Source organism: Schistocerca serialis, chromosome 6 (genome assembly GCF_023864345.2).
Source record: "Schistocerca serialis cubense isolate TAMUIC-IGC-003099 chromosome 6, iqSchSeri2.2, whole genome shotgun sequence".
Lineage (NCBI taxonomy): Eukaryota > Metazoa > Arthropoda > Insecta > Orthoptera > Acrididae > Schistocerca > Schistocerca serialis.
Window position 1 is genome coordinate 101570430 of NC_064643.1, and position 19304 is coordinate 101589733.

The 19304-nt window shown below is 39.7% G+C and overlaps 1 protein-coding gene across 1 annotated transcript in view; it reads right to left on the bottom strand.

Moving 5' to 3' along the window:
- Positions 1-306: 306 nt before the first annotated feature.
- The window catches only part of LOC126484415 (CCR4-NOT transcription complex subunit 11), a 91294-nt gene continuing 72296 nt past the window's right edge, over positions 307-19304 (bottom strand). The window contains exons 9-10 of the mRNA XM_050107924.1: positions 3922-4087; positions 307-634 (exon numbers count right to left, since the gene is read on the bottom strand). Of these exons, the coding sequence (XP_049963881.1) occupies positions 488-634; positions 3922-4087 (313 nt within the window). The 3' untranslated portion in view covers positions 307-487. The remainder of the gene's footprint in view (positions 635-3921; positions 4088-19304) is intronic.

Below are 19304 nucleotides of genomic sequence, written 5' to 3' on the forward strand. Positions count from 1 at the left end.
ATATATAAAATTCATAAATTCAACTGCAATAAAATACTAGTCAAAATACTGATTTTTAAATTGTTTTGCTAAAGAAGGCCACACTATAGTACCTCTTCTAACAGTAGCATTCACTGTTGAAGTGACAGGTACAGAAAAACAGTGGTTCGCAGAATATAAATGATGGTGTAATAGAGGGACATGTGAAAGATATCTATAAAGTTGGATTCTGACTGACTTCACAACCGTTATAAGCCCAAACATGTTGCACAGTTATAAGGTAGCAAGCTAAAGCTGCAATCAACAAGAATAAAATCTCTATACACATAAAGGTGTATATCAATTTATTAGCTTTTATATTTTGTAAAAAATGCACAAACACAGTCTGTAAAATGACAGTGTTGTAGGAGATGCAGAAAAAAGAATGCTGAACACATCTTCTTAACACGGCACAGCACAAATAAAGTACTTTATATGAATACATATACACTAGGGGAACTACAACTGCTTAAGGTTCAGTCTTATTCTTGGTAGGTCCAGGTGTGACAACACCAGATTCTCCAGATTCTAACTGTTTCAAGAGGCGAAACAGTGCAGCAGCTTCTCTGATGCGGCTAAATTCAATACAGAAGGCCTGTACTTCAATAAACAATTCCTGAAAATAATTTAAAATTTTGTTATAATAATGCAGTTATAAATAAAATGACTGAGTAATCAATACAGCATACCATAAGAACACATTAAATTATGTCTTAATGTCAGCATCTGATAGCTAAGCTGGGACTCTACATGCATACAGTGTGTAAACTTTTAGATGGCAGACCTCTCCCTAGTCCTGAATCGGTAGAAGTTGGTAAACGTCGGGAGGCTTCGGTAGACACGCAGTTTCGACTGCTGCCAACATTACGTAGCTGACTGTGTTGTACAAGGTAGCCATTGTCTTCTGCTTCGTTATTGTTTTGTGTTGTACTGTTCTGCGTGTTTTTATTGTGGAGTTCTGCTAAACATTATCAAAATGAGTGAAGAGGCAGTTGCTGGCCCATCTCGGGAGTCGCCAACAACCCCTACCGGTAGGCCTACAATTAGAAGAAGCCTTTCGCTGCTTTCGTGTAAGCATGACACACAAATTGTAGTGCCAGCACTGCAACTGGTAGGCGTGCCTTGTCCCCCCCCCCCCCCCCCCCCCCAGAAAAAGGGTCCACTCCCGTCCCCTCGCCAGCCAATGCTTGCTTCCTCCTCTCCCCGCACTCCCCTCACAACTCTGCCGTCTTACAGTTAACACACTGTACACACATCACTACCTGGCTTGCATTTTAAAATGCGTAACTCAGACTCTGAATAACTGGGTGTGATGACACATCAGAAAAGTTAAAAGCCACTTAACTTTCTGCTACAACTGCCCATCAGCTTTCACCACACCAACAGTGCCAGAAAGTGAAATTCACCAAGTTTCTCTGTGCAAGCAAGTTTTGCCTAACTATTCAGTCACATATTTTTGCATGACAAGAAACCCCCACTTTTGGAATTGGAGGAGTGAGTATCATGACAGAAATCTAGGGAGAAAACATTACAAAAAATTGTGGGTATCATGTGAATAAATGTTTCAGGTATGACAAACTTGCAATTCTTCTATATGCTACCATCCAGACAATTGTGCATACATGAAATAAAATTACATGCTTCATAAAATGTCAAAAAGTACATAATTTTGGAAGTGGTGGCAATCTCATTCCAGCTTCTGAAAGATTATTTGTGCCATTGACTAAAATTCATTACAGTAATTACAGTAATACAGCTTATTCCACAAACTTTGTATGAGCTTCCAGAGAATAACTTTACAGTGAAATTGTCAATATTTTCAAAGTACTTTGACTTCAAAATAATGGTCATAAACTTTTACTATTTTTTATTACTGCAATAAGTGGAAAACAAACATTAGATTTTAAGTTATTGTTGAATGTACATTTTCATGTATATAGACGGGACCAATAAATTTTCAAATATAATTTTCCTCATTCGGGGGGGGAGGGGGGGGGGGGAATTGAAATTAGGAAAAATGGCCTTGGCATATGGAAACAGTAGGTGCTGGGGTATGCATATGGAAATGAGACAGGTAGAAACCCAACTTTAGACTCTATGGCTAGACAGTACCTTTACACAATGTTTCAAAGGGAAATTATTTACATAGACATACTACTTTAATGTAAAAGATTTTGTTTTGTTTGGTGAAATTTAATTTCTAAAGATCGTTTCAGACTATTTCCCAATTTAAGTTCAATTAATCTGTTGTGTTTGATGAAAATAAAATAGGACATCAAGTTGCAACCAATAAAGAAAGCTATGCGGTTCACACCAGAATCATATAAAACACTGTGAGATACTGTAACATTTTTGGCCCAGACTATCTGGAAGAGTTAGTTAAGCAGTAGTTAAGAAACATACTGAAATGAAATAAAACATTATAAAATGACCATTATATTTAAAAATTTCTTCTTCATACATTGGCAACAGTGTGTTGTCTATTAATTAACTACAATCATAGCCTGTTCACAAAGATTTGAAAAAGGGCTCACTAGTTCTTGATTGGTAGAAATCAGTCAACTTCAGCCCGCTCACATTTTGCGCCCAGTTGTTACCAACCTCAGTTATCTAAGACAGACTTTGTAGTTACTGCAAAGTGATTGTTGTATTGTGTTATGTTGTGTCGCAAATTAATATGAACTGTTTCCTGGCCCTTCTTGGCCAGTGCCATATACTCTTCCGACTCCTCGGAGAAGTACTTTACAGACTGGAGTTAGAAAAATAATTAATACTGTCACTGAATGAAAGAGTTGTTCCAACCTCTCTTTCCACCAGTGAGATGAACAGTGAAGTATGTACACAGGAGGAAATTTCAGCTCTGTGAAAAGACTTTAAAGGTTTTGCAGAGAGAATCCTGTGAAATTACCATAAAACTCAATTCAAATATTTCAATTTGACAGTGCTCTAAAACTGCTTTCCCCTTTGTCTGAATTACTTTCACCCCTTAATGTCATGTGTCACGACTTCACATCATACCAAACCAACACTAATAAACAGAAGGTTAATTGCTTTCGAGCACCAGTGACAGTAAGGGCAGATTCTACATGAAGCTACCAATGCCTTTGACATGTGCTGCCACTTACTGAGTGTTTTTGATACTTCTAGAGCAGCTTGCTGTTCATGCTTTTGTTCACCCCCCCCCCCCCCCCCCCCACCACCACACACACACACACTGACTGGAGAGTTACAGCTAGATATAGAGGTAAGGTAAATTCAGTTCTGAAAATTATTTGTTTGTTCTATAGTATCTGTAAAGTGGTGTATATCACATTTTGATGTTATAAACAAACTGCATATGCAAGTGAATTTGAAAGTACTGTTTGAGAAAAATACACCAGTAAGTGGCACATGGCACAAGAAACATATCAAAAAGATTGTAGATGATTGCTACTCTGTGTTTTACAGCACACTGCCAAAGATATTGGATTTATTTTAAATCAATATTTTTTCCAGTTGAACATGTATGGCTGAACAAGTGTTACCAAAATATGCAGTAAAAGTATGGTGTCAGCTGCTGCCCCCCCCCCCCTTTCTTTTTTAAAAGAAGAAAAAGTGGTATCTATACCCATCTTTTGCTAAGTGTACATTCTAAGACTAAGAATTGCTCTTGACACTAAAGTAAGATTACAAAAACAATATTTGTTCATTGCAGTATGTGAAACATGTTAGATTAGAGCAACCAGTAAGAAAATTATTAGGCCCCTCACTCATTACATTACAAGTCATAGGTAGGATTCTCTCTGCTGTTGCAGTCTATTGAGTGGCAACTACTGTATTTACAATGGGGAGAGTTTAAATTTAAAATTCAGAAATACGTTTGAAATAAATACATCTTTAATTAGCTGTACTGTAGATACTGACCTGCACATTAATGATTTTATTCCTTATTAGTGACTGTAAAAATACACAAACAAGGCGGACCAGACGATTTTGCATGTAACGATCTTTAATGGTTTCACATGTTGATATGCAGTTTGAGATGTACAGATGTACGAATTCTGTTGGAAGATCAACAGTGGTTGTCAACCTAAGGATACAAACCAAATCATTATACTTCACAGCAAACAATGTTAGCACATTTTACAAAGATAATAAACAATACTATATTTCAGTTCAATGCAGATCTGCTTGTATTTTCTTACATAACTGTAAACATTATTTTGTCTTTCTTTCCTCAGGGATGATCTTTCTTGAGGAATAAAATGCTCTCCTTTTGTAAAAGGTCAGAGAAAAATTGCTGCTATTCCAAACAAATGTTACATAATTTGCTAGATCATTATGAAAGACATGATAAACATATATGATTGTGGCTAAATTATGCAATAGGCCATAGTACAAGCATGCACTGTTACTAGTAACAATAAGAACTATTCAAATTGTTAACAACACATTCCTCCACCATCCTTGATGTCCAGTATAAACTTTTCCACTTTCCACTTAGTTCTTAATGGCACTTCTCATTCCCTTCCCATTTCTCTTCCTTTTAATCTATCTTTACCTCTCACTTGGTCTGGACTTCATCTGGCACAGCACTTACCACTTTATCACCTTTGACCTCCTATTCTATCTAATACCTCTCTCTTCATGTTTGTCTTTCCTCATTCTCTGTCCCTAGGCTTTAGGTGACCTGCCTTTCCTTCCAGAATTTCCAAAACCTATTGCTCTTTCCTCCCTGAGGAAGGAACTAGTAGTTCCTAAATCTAGGCTTAGCTTTTTAATTTGTGTATCAGCAGTACTGGAGTTTCACCTTTGGAATGTAAATACAGTATTAGCCACAGTGACCACCCATTCTGTCTTCTCAAAATTCTGAAATAATTTCTTCTTGCAGCCTAATCATTCAAACACTTTTAGGACATCAGAAAGATCTTTCAGATAAATCTTTAAATATATTTTTGGTTTGTCTCTTTGTCTTGACTAATTATTATAGTGCAGATAAGTAGTTTTTAAAGACATGTTTGTATCTTTGTAACATTTACAACCAGTACTGCTTATCAAATAACAGTAACAATAATGTTCACTGCTTCACTAATTTTACCAAGTTAATTAGTATTTTAATTCATTTTATACGCAACTAACAATTTCCTACGTGAACATGATAATATGGTTAAAAGATAAGGTAATATGGTTGTCCAAATTGTATGCATGCAAGTAAGAAGTAATTCCAAGTAAGAAGTAATTCAGTGGACTTCAGTGGAGAAAAAATGGCTAGTTTCTGTAAGATAATTATGTTTGAAAGAAATGCAGATATTCATCAGCTTTCAGAAATAAATGAACATAAAAAATGACAAAGAGTGGCAATGTTGAGAGAACCAACTTTTCAGTATTTCGTATTTATTGTTTAGTCATTCAAGTTTGGCGACACAAACAATCTTCTTTTTATACTCATTTATACCCTAATATTACAATATTGGTATACTATGATCTTGTGTGGCAAAAAATCTGGGAAGTATTTATTACAGAAATAGATATAGTTTTACCTTTAGTTGTTCTAAGCAGAACACAGGAGGCCATCAACTTGTTATCACATTTACATAGAAGTTTTAGAACAGTCTTATTATATTATGAAAAACTGGTCTTCTCTTATTATTTCTAATGGTGATAAAACAAACTTTTAATTTTTCATTGAAAGATTACACGGCTACACTGAATTGAGATTCATGTAAATAAAAATTTACCCCTAAGAGACAAAAGCTGAACACACAATAAGTGTAATGTCAACACACAATGAAATAGAGTTGATTTATGATAAATACATCTATAGTCAAGATGACGGTGGAAAAACAAATGAAAGTTTGCATCATTCAGGGTTTATCATATTGTATATTATACTAGCTTTTTATCTGCAGCTTCACCCACGTACATGTATGCCACATATATTACAAACATAAGCATCAGAGTCTCTGCTGTTTTGCACCATACAAATCCAGAGAGGATACTAATTTTATCTGTGATATTCAGACATATGGCATGATCTTCGATCCCAAAACAAGTTGACAAACTTACTGGATTACTGCAGTGCTCATTCTCGTGACTGGGTTGACATACTGAACAACACAAATAAGAGACAAATTGCACTTTTCACCCTCACACTAAGGGGAGCTAATGAGTTCTTACTGTCACAGTAATTTTTTCACAGGTTGCATGTGAAATGTGTGCCCAGTTTGGTTGAAACTGCTTCAGGCATACCGAGATGAGCTGATATTTCACTGCACTGTTACTGCACCCCCACCCCCTTCACCTCCACATACACACTTCTCAATCCTACCCCTAGGAGTGGCAGTTATGGGTATATTACCCACAAAGTATTTTCATACAATTAATGATCACATACATACAAAACTTTTTTGAAATTGTTCCAGACATTCCTGAGTTATGCTTTTATGTTATCCTGTTTTCACACCCATACCCACTCCTATGGAAGGTAGATAGTTCTAACACAGTGCTTCTTTCCAGATAGTAAATGATCTGTTTACCAACTCTGGCTGGAGATATGGAACGTACATGCATATATTTTTATAATATGCAAACTGTTTACCCATGGCTTCACCCACATATGCATATGTCTCATTACATTGCGGTACACAGACATCACATTACATAGCAGTACACACACGTTACATTACACTGGACACATACACCAGTATGTCTAAAACTCTGCTGTTTTACATCACACAACTTGAGAGAGGATATTAAATATATCTATGGTATCCAGCTGTGTCGCATGATCTCTGGACCCAAAACATATTGATAAAAATAATGACTTGCTCTGGTGCTTGTTCTTGCAATCTGGTTGACATACTGAATAGCACAGATAAGAGGCAATTGCACTTCATACTTTTAATGTATATCAAGTCAATTAATCTGTGATGTAAATGGATGCTACAATTTAATCAAAATAATCCACAACAATGAAAATATCGTCCCTAAGCCACCTTCCCACTTCTATCTCTCTCTTCCTTCTTCCACTTGCTTCATCATGCCCCATACCTCTTCCATTTGTCTCCTCAAAACCTGTCCCTCTTCCACCTGCCTCCTCATAACCCCTCCCTCTTCCACTTGCATCCTCACAACCAATCCCTCTTCCATCTGCCTCCTAACCTACACCTATTCTGCCGGCCACCTCACACCCTCTCCATTTTTGACCTGCCCTTTCATCTTCTGTCTGCCTTCTACACTTCCCCGTACTCCCCTACCACTCTGTCTATCTCCCCCCCCCCCTCCCCCTCTCTCTGTCCAACTCCTAAGTCACCTCATTTTTAACTATCCATCTACCCGAACGGGGGGTATGTAGTTCTTACCCCCAGAGTGCTTCTTTCCACACAATGTATGACATGTGTACCAAGTTTGGTTGCAATCAATCCAGTGCTTTAGGAAGAGACGTGGAGCACATGTATATACATCCATTTTTATATCATACAAGCAAAACTGACAATGCTATGCAATTATGGGAACTGGATATATGTCCTGATATGTAGTATCCTTGGGAACTGTGCTAGGGCGCAAATTTTGCTCCTCATTGCCACTTCGCCAACTTCGAAGAAATATAATTTGAAATTACAATAAAGCATATAGAATATGAACGAAAAAGATGTTGAAAAGTTTATGATCCAATTTACCTCAAATTTTTACAAGATATTTTTATAAGGTACTCTAATAAACATTCAGACAGACATCGGCTACACTCTTTTAAACAGTACTATACAGGTTTTCTGTTGAAACTGACTGTGAGAAAAAAAATGCTGTGCTGTGAAAATGTGCAGTTTTGTTTTCATTCTTGCAGCCAGTTTTAACTACAACAGTAGGGCTTTTAGACCATTAGACAAATTGTTTCTTCCAAATACACTGTTTCTCTGTACATATAATTTTAAACAAAAATTGTGTACACAACAATGTGCTGTTTTGTTTTCTTCTTCACAGTCTGTTTTAACAGAAAACCTGTATATTAGGAAATTTGTATTCACAGCTTACTGGTTTATGCTTAGAATATTACTACACAATCTGAACCATCCGGAACTTTATAATGTTACCCATTTGAATATTATGTGAAATAATGTCACTGAAGCTACTATCCTCACAGATCCAGCAGCTGGAGAGGCCCCTCTCATACCCCATGCACCAATTATCCCAATCAATTTAACCCTTTGGTTTAAGCTTTTGTTGTTAAAGCAGACTGCAAGAAAGAAAACAAAACCACATATTTTCTTTCTCACTGTCGGTTTTAGAGGTTGTTTACAAAAATATAGTGCCTATGTCTATCCACATGTTTATTATATGTATCTACAAAAATAAACAATTTTTGAAAATATAATCCAAGTGGATAGATAAAATAAATCTACTCACCAAGTGGCGGCAAGAGAATGCACATTTAAGAGGTATAATGTATGCATGCTTTTGGCTCCTTCTTGTGGCAGAAGGGTTGAAGGGGGAAGAAGTGAGGTGAAGGAAAAAACACTGGTTTGGTTTAGAAAAAGGAGTAGTGTTCGAAAAAGTCACCCAGAACCACAGGTCGGGGGAGGCTCACCAGACGGGATGAAAAGGAAAGACAGATTGTTGGGGACTGCACTGGATGAGAGCTGAAAATCTGAGAGCTTAAAGGTGGAAGATAGGGTTATATGAAAGACAGAGGTTACAGCTAAGACCTCCTGCATGATGTGACACGAGATAGGAGGGGGATGGTGAAAAACAGACACGTCAGAAAATGAAAGATGTAGATAAATAAAACAGAGTGAAGAAAGGAATAGTTACTGTGAAGAAACTGCAGAGTTCTGAGAAATTGAAGCTGGTGTCTGGGGAAAGAATCCAGGTGAAAACAGGCACTGAGATCATGACTGTCATGTTGCAATGCAAGTTCTGCAACAGGATATTGTGTGTTGCCAGTATACCACCTGGTCTATGCTCATTCATCCTAACTGACAACTTGGTGGTAATTATTCTGGTGTAAAAGCCTGAACAGTGTTTACATAACAGCTGGTATATGACATGTTTCATTTCACATGTGGTTCTCCCTTTTATAATATATGTTTTGCCAGGTACAGGGCTAGTATAGGTGGGTAGGAGAGTGCAAAGGGCAAGTCTTGTAGTGGGGACAGTCACAGGGGTAGGAGCCATAGTGTATGGGGATGAGTGCAGAAGGAGCACAGGGTCTGACAAGGATATCGCAGAGATTGAGAGGGCAACGAAAAGCTGTTCTAGGTGTGGTGGGCAAATTTTCGGACAGAATTAACCTGGGTGTTCTTCTGAGTTGTTTTTTGGAGGGATCAACAGTACCAGGATTGCATGCGATGGCCTGGGAAATCTGCTTTTGAACTAGGGTGATGGAACAATGATGTCAAGTGAAGGCTGAGGTGAGAATGGTGATGTATTGCTATAAAGAGTCTACATCTGAACAAATAAGTTTGCCTCAAATGTCAAGGCTGTATGGGAGGGAACATTTGAAATGGAAAGGATGGCAACTGTCTAAATGTAAGTACTGTTGTTTGCTAGTAGGTTTAATGTAAACACCAGTGTGTTGCCAGCATTCAGTGAGGATGAGATCAACATAAAAAAGTAGCATGTGATTTGGAATAGAATCATGTAAAATTTAATTGGGATAATGTCTTTAGAGATTCCAGAAATTGTAACCGCTCAGCCTCAACGTGAGTCCATATGGCAAAGATGTCATCAATACAACACAGAGGCTGAAGGCTTATGGATCCCGGGAAAGCCCCCTCCAAGCGACCCACGAGAAGGTTGGCATAGGAAGGAGCCACCCTGATTCCCATGACTTCTTATCTGTTTGCATGTCTGCCCCTCAAAGGTGAAGTAGTTGTTGGTTGGTAGGCATAAAGTTGATTAAGGTGAGCAGGAAGGATGTCATAGGTTTGAAATCAAGTTGGTGCTGATTGGGAAAATGTTCCACAGCAGACAGACCATGTAAATAGGCGAGGTCGGTATAGAGGAAGGTGGCACCACTGGTGACAAGCAAGGTATGTGGTGGGAGTTGGACGAGGACAGATTTAAGACATCTAGGAAATGTTTGGTGTCTTTAACATAGGAGGGAAGTCTTTGTACTATGGGTTGTAGATGTTGATCAACTAAGGTAGACATATGTTCGATGCGGGCTTTAAAGCCAGCAACTATGGGATGGCTAGGATGATTGGGTTTGTGGATCTTAGAAAGACAGTAAAAAGTGGAGATTCATGGTCTGTATGGGGTAAGAAGTGCTATGGCTTGAGTTGTTAGTCCTTGTGAGGGGCATGAGGTTATAAGGAGGGACTGCAGGTGGATTTGAATCACAGGAATAGGTTCTTGATGGTAGATGCTGTACGTAGAGGTGTCCGACAGCTGGCATAGACCTTCCCTAACACTCCTGGCAGTCAAGTATCACAGTAGTAGCTCCATTGTGGGGTTATCAGCTTTTAGGAAATGAAGAGTCTCAAGTTCTGCAGAGGACAAGTCAGCATCACTTTGCGGGGACCTGAGGAAGAGTTGCGAAGCAATGATGGATATGAGGAATTCTTGGAAGGTTTGTAAGGGATGATTTTGAGGTAGTGGTGGTGGATCAAGTTGGAATCTCTAAATACATTCTCCCAATTAAATTTCACATGGTCCTATTCCAAATTCCATGCTTCTTTCCTTGATGCCGATATCATCCTCACCAAACGCCAGCTACACACTGCTGTTCACACTAAACCTACTAACAAACAACAGTACTTACATTTTAACAGTTGCCATTCTTTCCATGTCAAATGCTCCTTCCCAAGCAGTCTTGGTATTTGAAGCAAACATAGTTCTTCAGATGCAGACTCTTTACAGCAATACTCCAACATTATCACTTCAGCCTTCATTGGACATAATTACCTCACCAGCCTAGTTCGTAAGCAGATTTAACAGGCTATCACACCCAATTCTGGTACTGTTGATCCCTCCAGAAAACAACTCAGGAGTACACCGCTTGTTGTTCAGTATTATTCTGGTCTTGAATGTATTGATCACGTACTCCGATAAAGCCATGACTTCCTAAAACTGTGCTCTGAAATGAGGTTCATTCTGCCTGAGATTATGCCCACCACAACTAGAATAGCTTTTTATCACCCTCCCAATCTCTGCAACATCATTGTCAAACTCTATGCTCCTTCTGCACCCATCTCCCTACCCTATGGTTCCTACCCCTGTTATTGCCCCCACTGTAAAACTTGCCCTATGCACCCACCTACTCACATATATCAGCCCTGCACCTGGCAAAACATATACTATCAAAGGGAGAGCCACATGTAAAACAACATCTACACCATCTATTACGTAAGCACTGTTTTGCCTTTTATGTCGGCATGACCAAGTTGTCAGTTAGGATGAATGGACACAGACACAGGGTGTATACTGGCAAGACACAATATCCTGTTGCAGAGTAAGCGCTACATCACAGTCATGAACTCAGTGCCTGTTTTCACCACATTTGCCATCCAAATTCTTCCCCTCGACACCAGTTTCAGTTTCTCAGAACTCCGCAGGTGGGAACTGGCACAGCAACATGTCTTTGGTTCTTGCCACACCTGACCTGAATTTACATTAATTTCATCAGTCCAAACATTTCTTCATCTATTCCTTTCTTCACTCCATTTCAGTTTTCTACATCTGTCATTTTCCGGTTGGCTGTTTTCACTGTACCCGTCCTCCCACTTCTGTCACATACAATTCACTTAGATCTTCACTCTTATTAACTCATGCGTGATGTGATAGAAGTGATCTCGGTCTTGCATATTAACCTCTCATATTTTCAAATCTCATCCGGCACAGTCCCCAACAATCAGTCTTTCCTTCTCATCCCGTCCAGTAAGTCTCCCCCCCGCCTGGGGTTCTGGGTGACTTTTCCGAACACTACCCCTTTTCCTAAACCTCACCAGTCCTTTTCCTTCACCCCTCTTCCTTCCCTTTCAACATTTCTGTCAGAAGAAGGAGCCACTGACTCCAAAAGCTTGCATATATTATACCTTTTATATGTCTGTCAAATGTTAATTACAGTATTATGGAGGAACCCGAAGTAATTCTGTCAATAACTTTTCAAGATTTTTGGAAACAATGTTTCCCTCTTATATTAGTATAGCTACAGATATACTGCGCTAGGTATGTAGCATTATACCATTACTGACCACACACAAACTAAGCAATACAGACTTTGTGAGACTACAGCGGGAGAGCATGCAGCTAGTGCCCCCAACTAATACTTTTGAGAAAATAAAGGAAAAAAAGAACAGACATCCGCTACACTGATAAAAAATTCTTAGATTGCGTACAAAAAGACAAGTGAGCATAAAAGTCACTTATCATGATATTAAAAGGATTCTATGCTAGACATAGGACAGGGAAGATATCTTATTCTAACTAACAGGCAGACACAAAAACAATTTCATCACACTCTACATCAATATACAATACCTGTAATGGCATGTTTTTGTGTCTTAATCCATCGCTTGCAATGCAGAACACGTGTTATTAAAAGGAAACTTCACTCACGGGAGACAGAACTGCTGGCCTGTATTACCTTCAGAAGGTGAAACTGCAGTACTGTTGATAGACACATATCAGCATACATGCACTATCCTAACTTTTGGAACTAACAGATCCTTGCTTGGTCAAGTCCCTCCCATCCTAGGTTCTGAATGCCCTGCCCTTCTCTTTTGAACTCCTGCAACCTTTCCCTGAGGGAAAGAACGATTAGTTCTGAAAGCAAGGAGAACATACGCACTTTCAAGTGTGCCCTTTGCCAGTATTGCAATTATGCCTCCTAGAGGCAAATATTGACCAGCAATTCTGTTTCACAGTTCCATAACAAATCTTATGAGTCTACTACCACTAAGGGAGCAGCAGGAACATGCAACAACCTTTATCTACTACAACGTCTACAAAGAGCAATAGAAAAATTTTATATTAATACATACAACATGACCTTTATACATGTAGTCATATACCACCACAAAAACTTGAACACAGTATCTTGACTTTGGTATTTAATGTACATTTAATGTGTGTGATTTTGAGCTTTCCCTGTATCATCTGATGATGCCACCTGGCTGAATACTCAAGTAAGTTTCACATTTGATGTATTATGGAAAAATGACCGTTAGAAAAAAGAAGTGGTGTATGACACTTTAATTCTGAATGCCCTAAGGTGAATGAAAAAAAAATTAAGTGCCACAAAATATCAGGCACTGACTACGGAAAAGGCCACCTCCATAGCTGAGACGTCAACATGTCTACCTGGGATGCGGAGCACCCAGGTTTGATTACCGGTACTGCCAGCCATTTTTCTTTTGTGAAAGGACTGGAATGGGGTGCATTCAACCTTGTGAGACCAACTTTGTATGGGGCAGTGCGTCTGACGAAAACCACCTTTGTCGAATGGTACGCTAAGTATTAGGATGGCCGCAGTGCAAAACACGACGCTGGTCGATCTGGGACGCCAACCAGAATTTACAACAACTTCAGTGGGAGATACTCGAGCATACGTCCTATGCGATTAGGGCACCTTTGGTCCCTTAAAAAAGGCCTTGAAGAGTTGACATTTCCTGTTAGACGACGATGTGCACAGGAAATTATGGACTTCTTCACACAGCAAGACACAGTGATTTACGAAAAGGGTGTCCTCAACCTGGTGCATGAGTGGGATGATTGCCTCAATGCTCATGGAGATTTTGCCTGACTGGCGTACAGATTTTGGAATACACAGCCACTGAACTGAAACTTTTTGATCACCCCCTATATATTTGTGGCAGACTTCTGCTTCAATAGAATATGTAAACTATAGCTCCATGCACCGGCCCTAACGGACCATTCAGTAGCTTCTGGCCACCATATCATCATCTGTCAACGGTGTCATTCAGATGCAGTTGGCGAATGAGTTCAGCACACTGGTCTCATGGCCAGTTAGCTCTCAGAATGTGGAGCTGCTACTTCTCATTCAAGTAGCTCCTCAATTGGCATCAAGAAACTGAGCACACCCTATCCAATCCTCCCATCTAGAAAAGTCTCTGGCAATATTGTGAACTGAATCTGGGTCCTCCACATAGCAGTCAGACATGATGATTACCCAGCTACAGAGGAAGACATAGTATGTAAAGCATATACCAAACTTAGATGTTGTGCACTAGACATGTGGAATACACAGAAATTTTTCTCGACAATTTCTTACTGCCAAACACTGAAACTAATAAAAGGATGAAAGGTGACAACTAACAATATAGTTGAAGCTTTGCGTGATAGACAAACACATAAACTGGACTGAGAATGTTGCAAAGATTTCGGATGAATCTTCCTTCACACACACACACACACACACACACACACACACACACACACACACCTATGTGGCTACATTGTCTTGACTGGCTATGTTGTATTGCAATGTAGTTTAATTGGGTAAGGTACTGCATTGGTGAGAGTGGGCGAGGGGAAAAAGGAGTTGGGGAGCAGGAAGAGGTGTTGGAGGGAAGGGTTGCTGACAGCTGGCATTGGTGAGAGTGGGCGAGGGGAGAAAGGAGTTGGGGAGCAGGAAGAGGTGTTGGAGGGAAGGGTTGCTGACAGCTGGGGGGGGGGGGGGGGGCAAAGACAGCAAGCACTAATGATAGGAAGACAGACCAGGTAAGTTGTGTGTGCTGCACAATGATGTAGAGTAGCTCACTGGGAAGGGGAAAGAAAACAGAGGAACATGGAAACTGAATAGGGGACAGCGTGAGTGTAGAAACAGTAGAGTGGATGCTGTCTGGACTAAGTTGAGGATAGGTGGGGGCCAGGGGATAATGAAGAATGAAGCTAGGGGATTGGCAGATACATGATTATTTTACAAGGACGATTCCCATCTACATAGTTCGCAGAAGCTGGTATTGGGAGGGAGGAGGGTGGGGAAGCGATGGATTCAGATTGTATGTGTGGTGAAGCAGCCACTGAAGTTGAAAATGTTTTACTACCAGGTGGTCAACTCTGCCACAGTTTGGCGCCATCATTCAGGTGGACAGCTAGTTGGTGGTCATGCCTATAGAAATGGCTTGCAAAAGTTACAGCAGAGCTGGTATGTAATATAACTGGTTCCAAGGTGACCTTGCATTCGAGGATAGGCTATGACTGTGACAGGACTGGAAAAGGATGTGCTTGGCACATGCATAGGACAGGTCATGCAATTGCATCTTCCACAGGGTTATGATTCATGTGGTAATGTGCTGGAAGAAGATGTAGCATTAGGATGGTTCAGGACATTTTGTAGACAGGGTAAGCAGTGGAGTATCACTAGAAGTTTTGGGAAGGATTGTAGGTAGTATGTTCTTCATTTATAGATAAGATGATAAGTAGTTGATGCTCTGGTGAATGATATAGTAAAGCTGTTTCAATCTGGGGTGATACTGGATAATGTGGACACTGCTCCTTTTCAGCTGGTTCATGAGAGAGGTTGGAGGATTAACAACACATGTGAATATGCCATGGGAAATCTGTTGGTAAAATAGTTTTTGAGAATAAGGGCTTTCTGTGAAGGCCTTAGTAAGATTTCCTGCATAATGGGCAAAGGGTTGCTCATCACTGCTGATGTACTATCAATGAGTGTCTTAACTGTATGGTAGTGGCTTTCTAATGTGGAACGGATGGTAGCCTTCAAAAAGGAGGAACTGTTTATAGTCAGTTAATATGGGCAGTGGTTTTTATGGAGACATAGGAGATGTGGAGAATAATGTCCAGGAAGGTAGCAAGAGGTGACATAGATTGGAGACAAGGTGTAGACGAATGAGGATACTGTCTTGGCCCTGAGTTCAGTTCATAAAGATATCATCAATTAATATGAATCAGATAAGGTGTTTGCTCTAGATAACTGATAAAAGATTAGTGTAGGATGGTGCCTTGTGAGTGCCCATGGCCATGTCATGGATTTGTTTGTGTGTCTTCCTCCCAAGGGACAAGTAACATAGTTTATCAGTAGTTGCATGAGAAATAAGGTGGTGGGTCTGGAAGCAGTTGGACATTGAGAGAGATATCATTCAACAGCTACAGTGCCATGGGTATGGGAAATGTTGGTATATACAGGGAGGTGATATCAGCAGTGACGAAAAGGAATCGTCATGGTAATGGAGTGGGAATTGTTGACCGATGATGAAGGAAGTGGTTTTTGTCTTAGACAGAAGAAGCTAGGCTACAGGCAACAGGATGGATGTGTTGGTCCACAGGAGGTGAGATTATTTCCATAGTAGCACAGGGAAAAATATATGAGGTTAGTGTGTGGGAAGTAGTTGGCATGAGGAGGCAGGTGGATTTAGAGAACAGGTTCTGGGATAGACCGAAGGATTTGAGTCAGGATTGGAGATTATATAGACTTTTGATATGGGAACACTAAGACAGCACTTGTAGGTGGAAGAATCAGACTGCCAGGGAGCCATTGTGTTTCATCATGAAAGTGGCAGGCACAGGGAGGGTGATTAGATCAAGGTCTGTCTTATATTTGTGAATGGCTGTTTTCTTTATCTGTCAAGAAGTCTGTGTCATTGGGAAGGCATCTAAGAAAAAGGGGTGAAGCCAAGTTGCAGGTAAGAAATTTCTGATAGCTACGAAGGGTGTGGTTGAGTGGGAGTGTTGTCCATACTTTGTTGTTGTTGTTGTTGTTGCCTTGTATTCTCTCTCTCTCTCTCTCTCTCTCTCTCTCTCTCTCTCTCTCTCTCTCTCACACACACACACAAACACACACACCATTTGTTCGATCTGTCTCTACATTTTCCTTCTCACCTTTCTTATGCACACTAGTGCAGTTATGCAGGACTCACATGGCAGCCTGTAATGCCCAATGTGCTGTACTCTGACTGTAGTGTACATTTCCCTCTATTTAACTGATTGCTGTCTTTCAGTTTAATATTATTTAACTATCAAATTATCTCATCTAATCTATCCACCTTCCTGCTACACATGGCTCCACTGATTATTTCACTTGATATGTGTGGAGAAACATTACCAACAAAGCAAGGTTTTTTCTCTTCATGTAATGATCACAGCATTTTGATCATGACTGAACTAGCCTGCACCCCAATGGGTAAATTAGCATCAACTCAACCTACAAATTCTCTTATGATGAGTTTTCAACACCAATTCACACAAATAGACATCTGCTGCCAGTGTAATGATTGAAATTTTTTACAGGACAAGGGAATTAAGTGAAGAGCGATTATTAATATTAACTTCAGCTCTTTTGCAAATGATTCAGTTATCTATAATGAAGCACTGTCTAAAAAAAGCTGCACAAATATGATTTCAAAGTGGTTCAGAGACTGGCAACTTATTTTAAATGTTCAGAAATGTAAAACTGTGCACTTCATGAAATATGGAAAAGTAATATCTTATGATTACAATATCAATGAGTCACAACTGAAGGCAGTCAACTCATGCAAATACCTGGGTGTAACAATTTGTGGGGATGTCAACTGGAATGACCACAAGGCGTCAATCATAGTTAAGGCAAGTATCAAACTATGATTCATTGGTAGAATACTCGGGAAACACTGCCAGGCTACAAGAAACACTACACACAAAACGTTCATGCATCCCATCTTGCTCAAGTGTGTGGGACCCATACTGAATAGGACTTAAAAGGGACAATAGCTATCCAGTGAAAGCCTACTTACAAACTTTTAAGAACCAGTATTAGTGAAGAATCCAGAAGTACACTTTGCCCCCTACATATCACTACCAAAGGGTCCACAAAGGCAAGATTACACTAATTCAGGTGCACACAGGGGGGTTTAAGCAGTCACTTCCTGTGCTCCATATAAATAGGAATGGGAACCCTAAAATGTGATATCCCTTCTAAGAATCATCAGGTGCATTTCGTCTCATGTTTCAGCAGACATTTGTAATTTCGTTTTTGCATTGTGTAGTTGGAGTCAGCCCAAACAGATACTGTTCATCACAGTTTTCATGTGACATTCAATGACGATGGAAAGCATTGTTTTTTTCCCCCATTTCAAACAAAATGATTGTTAAAGTGGAGTTTTATGTGCAAAGTCAATAGAGTGGCCCCAAATCAGTCTACTGCGATATTAATTTTATCAGTATACAGGGTGTGTCATGAGGTTTCCTCTGGTTTCTGGAGGGTATTCCTTAGGTTATGTGGGACAAAAAATATAAATAAAGTAATGGGATCAGATCCATAATTAAGGAACTACAGTAATCGAAAAACTCAGGAAAAAGGCAGAAAAAATTTTTACTCTAGGATTTCACTATCAAAAATGCACATAATAATTAATTTACACAATTTTGTAGCAGTCTCCTGCATTCAGAGAGGACTTAAAGGAAGTGTTCAAAATTTTCTCCCTGCATTCGACGGCAAAGATTCACACAGGAGTGAACTACGTGAGTAGCATTTCATAATTTCACATGCTTGTTCCTTATTGACGTTGCGGCAACAAAAATGCATTGTATGAATTCTTCTCATGTTTCCACCTTAACTTTATATACAATGTCTTTCAGCCACCCCCAGATGCAGTAACCTAGGGGTGTTAAATCTGGGGATCTGACAGGCCAGTTGATAGGCCCCCCATGACCTATCCATTGATGTGGGAATTGCTGATTAAGATAAGCTGTTACCACATGGCGGAAGTGTGCAGGTGCCCCGCATTGTTGGACACACATGTGGTGTCTTGTTTCCAAAGGAACATCTTCAAGAAGCTGCAGTAAATCTTCTCGTAGAAAGTTACAGTACATCTGACCATTTAAATTTCCCGGGACAATAACTGGCCCCAGAACTGGTCACACACAACACCACACCAGACATTGACACTGAATCTGCGTTGAAATTGAGATACTACTGTGGTATGGGGATTTTCATCTGCCCAGACATGCATGTTATGCATTTTGTTGATGCCACCTCTTGTAAAGGTTGCCTCATCACTGAACATTATGAAGCGACAGAGCTGCTGATTTGCATTTAACCAGTTACAAAAGTGCAAACGGCTGGCACAATCATGTGGCTCTAAATGGTGAGCTTCCTGCACATGAAAAGGATACAGTCCATTCTCATGAAGAATCCTACATACCTTAGATTGTGAAACATTCAATCAGGTAACTAGGCATCTTGTACTTGAACAAGGACTGCGGTCTACTGAATTAAGGGTTTCTTCTTCTTCTTGAACGTCACAATATCTTTCGGAGTGAATACAAATACTGGGAAAAGTACCAGTCTCTAGCAACGTTCAATATGTTCCACTCAATGTTTGGGACTTGGAATCCTATGATTAGGATAC